At 37.3% G+C, this 9,180-nt stretch overlaps 1 protein-coding gene and 1 non-coding gene across 2 annotated transcripts; both read right to left on the bottom strand.

Annotated features, from left to right (window-relative positions):
• Positions 1-248: 248 nt before the first annotated feature.
• TRNAC-GCA (transfer RNA cysteine (anticodon GCA)) lies at positions 249-320 on the bottom strand. The gene has a single exon. It is a non-coding gene; the product is annotated as a tRNA-Cys (tRNA).
• A 2,247-nt stretch (positions 321-2,567) lies between these two features.
• Positions 2,568-3,045, bottom strand: LOC133254090 (keratin-associated protein 19-3-like). The gene has a single exon (XM_061428129.1). It carries the CDS (start codon positions 2,928-2,930, stop codon positions 2,709-2,711), a length of 222 nt encoding a protein of 73 aa, XP_061284113.1. The 5' UTR covers positions 2,931-3,045; the 3' UTR covers positions 2,568-2,708.
• Positions 3,046-9,180: the final 6,135 nt, after the last annotated feature.

Raw genomic sequence — 9,180 nt, 5'->3', positions numbered from 1 at the left:
GAAGGCTGAGCAACGGAGAATTTATGTTTTCAAACTTCAAAGTTTGGAGAAGACTCTTGAGAGTTCCTTGGACTGCAAGGAGATCAAACCAGTCAATCCTAAAGGAAATCAATCCTGAGTATTCTTTGAAAGGACTGATGCTAGACTCTTTGCGACCCTGTGGACTGTAGCCCACCAGGCTCCTCCGTCCATGGGATTCTCCAGGCAAGAATACTGGAGTAGGTTGCCATTTCCTTCTCCAGGGTATCTTCCCAACCCAGGGATTGAACCCGGGTCTCCTGCATTGCAGGCAGACGCTTTAACCGCTGAGCTACCAGGGAAGCCCTGAAGCTCCAGTAGTTTGGCCAACTAATGAGAAGAGCTAACTCATTAGAAAAGACCCTGATGCTGAGAAAGATTGAAGGCAGGAGGAGAAATGTTTGACAGAGGTTGAGATGGTTGAATGGCATCACTGACTCAATGAACCTGAGTTTGAGCAAGCTCCTGTAAAGGGTGAAGGACAGGGAAGCCTAGTGTGCTGCAGTCCGTGGGGTCACAAAGAGTCAGACATGCCTGAGGGACTAAACAACAGTAGGGCTTGTCCATATACTAGGAACTATTACCTGATTGCATGGGTGCATATTCAGTTGCTTCAGTCATATCTGACTCTTTGTGAACCCATGGACCAGAGCCCGCCAGGCTCATCTCTCCATGGGATTTTCCCAAAAAGAATATTGAAGTGAGTTGCTCACCTCTAGGGGATCTTCCTGACCCAAGCATCTAACCCACATCTTGTACCTTGGCAAGTAATTCATTACCACTGAGCCACCCAGAAAGCCCTTTTTAAATTATACTTGCCCAATTTATACCAAATATTATTTGGTTTATATCATTATCTGAAGATATCATTAAGTTTTAGGAAAACAATTTAGAAAATCTGGAATTTTAACTGTTCCCCATTTCTTATATTGCAATGAATTGATTGTTTTTGAAAGAATAATGTTTTATTTACATTCTTCTTTATATGATTTTTTTAAACTTATCAGATGGAAATTTTGATCAGTTGTAGAATTTTTGCTCCTTGATAATATTTCTATGTATTTAGTGTTTTTGTTTTCATTGTTGTTCAGTCACTAAATCATGTCTGACTTTTTGTGCCCCATGAACTGAAGTAGGCCAGGCTTCCCTGTCCTTCTCTATCTCCCAGAGTTTCCTCAAACTCATATCCATTGAACTGGTGATGCCATCCAATCACCTTATTCTCTGCTGCCACCTTCTCCTGCTCTCATGTTTCCCAGCATCAGTGTTTTTTCCAGTGAGTTCTTACTGAATTACAAACACTTCAGTGTAGTGATGATGATGTAGGTGATTTAAAAGGTAAGTGAGATGAGTGAGTTGAGTGGCCAAGGTTCATATTTTTACTATCCAGTTTTTTTAATGACTTTTAGATCATTTTACTCACTTATCTTACATGCATAACAAACTAGATGAAAGCAGAAGATGATGAATATAGGACAATATTATGACACACATTATAATTAATAGATTCACAGAAAAACAGCTTATTTTTCCTAAAAATTTAGAAATGTGGATTTTAAGATTTATGAAATGCAAGTATGCTCTGACTACAGTTTTAATAATACAGATGACTACCAACTATAAAAAGGTATATCTAACATGACTTGTTTTATAGAAATATTAAAGGAGATAATCCTTGTATTTCTAATTTACAAATAGAAAAATTACATACAGGTATATACACACATCAACATTCAGAAAACGAAGATCATGGCATCTGGTCCCACCACTTCATGAGAAATAGATGGGAAAACAGTGGAAACAGTGTCAGACTTTATTTTTCTGGGCTCCAAAATCACTACAGATGGTGACTGCAGCCGTGAAATTAAAAGACGCTTACTCCTTGGAAGGAAAGTTATGACCAACCTAGATAGCATATTCAAAAGCAGAGACATTACTTTGCCAACAAAGGTCCATCTAGTCAAGGCTATGGTTTTTCCTGTGGTCACGTATGGATGTGAGAGTTGGACTGTGAAGAAGGCTGAGTGGTGAAGAATTGATGCTTTTGACCTGTGGTGTTGGAGAAGACTCTTGAGAGTCCCTTGGACTGCAAGGAGATCCAACCAGTCCATTCTGAAGGAGATCAGCCCTGGGATTTCTTTGGAGGGAATGATGCTAAAGCTGAAACTCCAGTACTTTGGCCACCTCATGCGAAGAGTTGACTCATTGGAAAAGACTCTGATGCTGGGAGGGATTGGGGGCAAGAGGAGAAGGGGACGACAGAGGATGAGATGGCTGGATGGCATCACTGACTCGATGGACGTGAGTCTGAGTGAACTCCGGGACTTGGTGATGGACAGGGAGGCCTGGCGTGCTGCGATTAATAGGGTTGCAAAGAGTGGGATACGACTGAGTGACTGATCTGATCTGATATACACATACCGAGTAAAATGAAACCCAAAGAGCCATAGTTTGTATTTTCAATTAGATAATTAATTGGTCGTTAACATCAGTCATTTCTCAGGGCCCAAGCTAACAAATTCCAGGAAACATGAGACAGAGATGCTTATAACTAATAAATAAGTAATAAATTCTCTGAAATTCTTAAGGTTTGGGTGTATATAGGCCTAGGGAAATTTCAGTTCTTCGACTGAATAATGTTGTTTCAAATCCACTCATGGAAGCAGATGTTGGGTTACTAGAGCCAGAGTTTAGTAGAAGCTGGAGAAACCACATCTTCTAAAGAACAATGGACGGTGACAGCAGCCAGAGCCAAAGCTTCCGAAACCAGAGCCACATCCGTAGCCTCCAAAGCCAGAGCCAAAGCCCAGCGAGCGGAAGCTGCCGCATCCACAGCCACAGCCAAAGCCCAGGCCGCCAAAGCCTCCGTAGCCGTAGCCCAGGCCTCCGTAGTGGTTGCTGTAATGGCACATGGTGTCAGGGGTGGGGAGTCCGGTTTGCTGATCAAGACCAGGTCCTGAGTGTGGGTGTCAGCTCGTGCAGAGGGATGCTTATATACCCTGGTCACAACACGTGGTGAAACACGTGGTCATTCCTTTGTTTCATTCCAAATTAGGCATTTACCTGAAGCAAATTATTAACCTGCTAACACAAGGAGAGACACACATTAAATTTCTTGAGGTTGCATAACTGCCTGACTAAAAGGTCCTTGAACTCATTACATTCTTTTTTAATTAAAGAAAAAAAATTTGTCATCAAAGTCACGAATTTGTGTTGGCACAGTCACAAAGTAAAAATTTCCTGAACAGAATTTTTCATTACTAAGCATATTGCATCATTCATATTTGACAATGTTTTCTCATAACATTTTTTTCTCATTTCTCCTTTTCCTAGAATTCTTTGGTTTCTCATGTATTAATTCCACCTGGATTTAAATACAATGATCCTTTGGCAAAACTAATACAATTATGTAAAGTTTAAAAATAAAATAAAATTTAAAAAAAATTAATAAATACAATGATCTAAATTTAAAATTTAAATATGTAAAATTTTTCAAATAAATGTCAAATTTATTTCACATTTGCATGTATATAATATATACATATAATATACATATATATAATATATATGCATACACACACAAGAAAGCTATTTTGATTTTACAGATGATGTACAAAACAACTTTTTTGTTATAAATATAGTAAAATTTATCTCAGAAATGGAAAGGAGCTTTCCAAGGGAAAATACTTTCATAACCAGTTGAAAACCATTATAAAATATTGCCTCATATGATAATCCTCTTTTTCAGAATGGACAATACCCAAAATATGGTGTAAAAGTGCTGATGATCTTGGGTCTATGCTTTACAGTTACTATCTCTCTTCTCTTGTCTTCTTCATGATCCATGTATCCTTCTTTTGGAAAACCTCTCTTTAAATCCCACTCAGTATTCATCCCGAGGCATGCTAGCATCAGCTAGGTCTTTTGTTTTTATCCGCTTGTTCCAATCAGTATTTTTTCTTTCTACTCATGTTTCTAATTTTATCATAATATTTTTGATCTTAAATTTTCTTTAGCAATTCTGTTTGTCTCAGTCCCTTATCTTCTCTCAGGCAATAGGCAAATATTTTTTTCCTAATACATTACCTGCTCATTATAGTTTAGCCTTAAAATAAAGTTTGTCTTCCCTTAAAATCATACAGCTTTTTCAACAGAGCATCTCAAAATCTTGATCTCTTGAAAATCTCCAAAAATGAATATGCAGTGATGAAATGACTGAGACAGGAGAAAGGTATTGGAAGCTGTTGGCTAGTCTTGCTGTTCCTTGGCTCACTCTGTGAAGAGAGCAGACCCAACCCATGTTTAAGCTCCTCTGGATCTAATCATATCTTGGACTTGGGTCTTTAACACCATTTCACTTTCCATGATTTAAATTACTACTGAGGCTTTTGATGTTTTGTTACTGTGGCTTTGTCTTGAGGCTTATAAATATCATTTTTACTGAAATATAAATGACATATTTTATATTCATTTCAGATGTACAACATAATGATTCAGTATTTGCGCACATTGCAAAGCAATCACCACAAAAAATCTAATTAAATTTATCACCACACAGGAGTTAAATTTTTTCCTGTGTTAGAAGCTATTAAGATTTGCTGTCTTAATAACTTTCAAATGTACAATATAGTATCCCATGACATCTATTTTGTAACTGGAAGTTGTAACTTCTGACCACTTTTACCTATTTTGCCCATCCTTCACTCTTGCCTCTGCCAACCAACAACCTGTTCTCTGTATATATGAGCTCAGATTTTTGTTTCTGTTTTTTAATTCCACACACAAGTGAAATCATATGATATCTGTCTTTCTTTTTCTTACCTATTTCACTTGGTGTAATACCTTCGAAATCCATCTATGTTCTTACAAGTAGAAAGATTTCTTTTTAAGACTGTGTAATATTTGGCAAAACTAATACAATTATGTAAAGTTTAAAAATAAAATAAAATTTAAAAAAAAGACTGTGTAATGTTACACTTTGTGTGTATATATATATATATATGTATATATATATAATTCATTTTCTTTATATTTATTGTCTCTTAGGCTGATGCCATATCTGGGCTATTTTAAATAATGTTTCAGTGAACAAGAGGGTGCAAAACATTTCTTTTTTTCATTTTTGCCCTGCTGCGTGGCTTGTGGGATATCAATTTCATAACCAGAGATTGAATCTGGCCACGGCAGTAAAAGTTCACAATCCTAACCCCTAAGAAACCAGGGAACAATCCACGAATATCTTTTGAGTTATCATTTTTACAACATTCTTAATAATGAATTTACCCTACTGGATTTGTTTATTGTTTTTCCAAGCAAAAATATTTGGTGAAGTAATGAAAAAAATTATTTCATATGTCACAACTTGTGATAATTCTTTAAGGTGACTTACAGACTGAAATGACTTTCAGGTTTTAAAGGAATATTTAACTCAAAGGACTAATCAATCTTACTGTTAATTCCTGTTTTCTCCTTAATCAAGTTTTATTTTTATTCTGAAAAAGAAAATAGTTGGCCAAAATTATATTTTTCACATTTAGTCATTTTGAAGTCAAATGATGATGAAAAATTTAACAAAGTTAAGAATCCCATGAATGATTTAGTAAATCTACTAGGTTGAGTGTGATGGGAGCTAATTTATGTTATCTTCAGAGAAAATAGCTATGGTCACATGAAGTAAAATCCAGTAGATTCTACAATTTTTTAAAAACATGCTAAAAATGAAATATGGCATGATTTATTTGTGTAATTTCAAAGACAATAATAATATGAAAATATAAAATTAAAAATCAAGGTAAATTAGAAGTGGTCAAGAAGACATGGCAAGAGTGAACATTGACATTTTAGGAATCAGTGACCTAAAATAGACCAGAATGGGCAAATTTAAGAGGCCCATTATATCTACTTCTAGGAGAAAGAATCCCTTAGAAGAGGTGGAATGCTCCTCATAGTAGCAAAAGAGTCCAAATGCTGTACTTGGGTGCAATCTCAAAAATGACAGAATAATCTCTGTTCATTTCCAAGGCAAACCATTCAATAGCGCAGTAACCCATCTATGCCCCAACCACTATACCAAAGAAGCTGGAGTTGAATGGTTCCATGAAAATCTACCAGACCTTCTAGAATTAACATCAAAAAAAATGTGTCCTTTTCATGATAGGGGACTGGAATGCAAAAGAAGGAAGTCAAGAGATAACTCGAGTAACAGGCAAGTTTGGCCTTAGAGTACAAAATGAAGCAGGACAAAGGCTAATAGAGTTTTGCCAAGAGAACACATTGGTCATAGCAAACACCCTCTTCCAACAACACAAGAGACGAATCTACACATGTACATCACCAGACAGTCAATACCAAAGTCAGATGAATATATTAATTGCAGTCAAACCTGGAGAAGGTCTATACAGTTAGCAAAAACAAGACTGGGAGCTGACTGTGGCTCAGATCAGGAACACCTTATTGCCAAGTTCAGATTTGCATTGAAGAAAGTAGGGAATCAAATCCTTTATGATTCTACAGTAGAAGTGTCAAATAGATTCTAGGGATTAAATCTGATAGAGTGCCTAAAGAACTATAGATGAAGGTTCATGACATTGTACAGGAGGTGGTGATCAAAAGCATCCCCAAGAAAAAGAAATACAAAAAGGCAAAATGGTTGCCTGAGGAGGCCTTACAAAGAGCTGAGAAAAGAAGAAAAGCTAAAGGCAAAAGAAGAAAGGAAGATATACCCATCTGAAGGTGAAGTTCCAAATAATATCAAGGACAGATAAGAAAGCTTTCCTAAGTGAACAATGCAAAGAAATAGGGGAAAACACAGAATGGGAAAGAATGGAGCTGTCTTGAAGAAAATTAGGGATACCAAGGGAACATTTCATGGAAAGATGGGCACAGTAATGCATAGAAAGAGCAAGGACCTAACAGAATCAGAAGGGATTAAGAAGAGGTGGAAAGAATACACAAAATACTATTTAAAAAAAAAAAAAATCTTATTGAACGAGATAACCACAATGGTGTGGTCACTCACCTAGAGCCAGCTATCTTAGACTGTAAAGTCAAGCGGGCCTTAAGAAGCATCACTAAGAACAAAGCTATCAGAGGTGATGGAATCCCAGCTGAGCTATTTCAAATCCAAAAGATGATGTTGTGGAAGTCTTGCACTCAATATGACCAGCAAATTTGGAACACTCAGCAGAGTCCACAGGACTGGAAAAGGTCAGTTTTCATTCCAATTCCAAAGAAAGGCAATGACAAAGAATGTTCAAACTACTGCACAATTGCATTCATCTCACATGCTTGCAAATTAATTCTCAAAATTCTCCAAGCCAGCCTCAAGAGTACATGAACCGAGAACTTCCAGATGTTCAAGTTGGATTTAGAAAATACAGAGGATCCAGAGATCAAACTGTCAAGAATCACTGAATCATAGTAAAAGCAAGAGAATTCCAGAAAAAATAAACTACTTCTGTTTCATTGAATGTGCTAAAGCTTTGACTGTGTGGATCACAACACTGTGAGAATTCTTAAAGAGGTGAGAATATCAAACCCCCTTATCTGCCTCCTGAAAAACCTGTATGCAGATCGAGAAGCAACTGTTAAAACTTCACTTGGAACAATGGACTGGTTCAAAATTGGGAAAGGAGTACTTCAAGGCTATATATTGTCACCCTGCTTATTTAGCTTCTATACAGATTGATTATATTCTTTGCAGCCAAAGATGGAGAAGCTCTATACAGTCAGCAAAAACAAGACTGGGAGCTGACTGTGGCTCAGATCAGAAACTTCTTATTGTCAAATTCAGACTGAAATTGACGAAAGTGGAGAAAACCACTAAACCATTCAGGTATGACCTAAAGCAAATCCCTTATGACTATACAGTGGAAGTGAGAGATAGGTTTAAGGGACTAGATCTGATAGACAAAGTATCTGATGAACTATGGACAGAGGTTCATGATATTGTACAGGAGACAGGAATCAAGACATTTCCCAAGAAAAAGAAATGCAAAAAAGCCAAATGGCTGTCTGAGGAGGCCTTAAAAATAACTGTGAAAAGAAAGGAAGCAAAAAGCAAAGAAGAAAAGGAAAGATATACCCATTTGATGCACAGTTCCAAAGAATAGCAAGGAGAGATAAGAAAGCCTTCCTCAGGGATCAATGCAAAGAAATAGAGGAAAACAACAGAATGGGAAAGACTAGAGATCTCTTCAAGAAAATTAGAGATACCAAGGGAACATTTCATGCAAAGGTGGGCTCATTAAAGGACAGAAATGCTATGGACCTAACCTTCAGCTTTCTTTATAGTCCAACTCTAACATCCATACATGACCACTGGAAAAACCATAGCCTTGAATAGATGGACCTTTGTTGACAAAGTAATGTCAACTATAAAGAAGCAGAAGATATTAAGAAGAGGTGGCAAGAATACACAGAAGAACTGTACAAAAAAGATCTTCAGGACCCAGATAATCATGATGGTGTGATCACTCTCCTAGAGCCAGACATCCTGGAATGTGAAGTCAAGTGGGCCTTAGAAAGCATCACTACATACAAAGCTAGTGGACGTGATGGAATTCCAGTTGAGCTATTTCAAATCCTGAAGATGATGCTGTGAAAATGCTGCACTCAATATGCCAGCAAATTTGGAAAACTCAGCAGTGGCCACAGGACTGGAAAAGGTCAGTTTTCATTCCAATCCCAAAGAAAGGCAATGCCAAAGAATGCCCAAACTACCGCACAACTGGCACTCATCTCACATGCTAATAGAGTGATGCTTAAAATTCTCCAAGCCAGGCTTCAGCAATACATGAGCTGTGAACTTCCAGATGTTCAAGTTGGTTTTAGAAAAGGCAGAGGAACCAGAGATCAAATTGCCAACATCCACTGGATCATGGAGAAAGCAAGAGAGTTCCAAAAAAACATCTATTTCTGCTTTATTGACTATGCCAAAGCATTTAACTGTGTGGATCACAATCAACTGTGGAAAATTCTGAAAGAGAGGGGAATACCAGACCCCCTGACCTGCCTCATGAGACACCTGTATGTGGGTCAGGAAACAACAGTTAGAACTGGACATGGAACAACAGACTGGTTCCAAATAGGAAAAGGAGTACGTCAAGGCAGTATACTGTCACCCTGCTTATTTAACTTATATGCAGAGTACATCATGAGAAA

This window comes from Bos javanicus, chromosome 1 (assembly GCF_032452875.1).
Source record: "Bos javanicus breed banteng chromosome 1, ARS-OSU_banteng_1.0, whole genome shotgun sequence".
Lineage (NCBI taxonomy): Eukaryota > Metazoa > Chordata > Mammalia > Artiodactyla > Bovidae > Bos > Bos javanicus.
Note: the sequence above shows the minus strand (reverse complement) of the source record. Positions and strands in the feature narration are given on the sequence as shown.

Coding starts and splice junctions, on each gene's coding strand:
- LOC133254090 (XM_061428129.1), bottom strand. CDS start 2,930: ATGTGCCATTACAGCAACCACTACGGAGGCCTGGGCTACGGCTACGGA.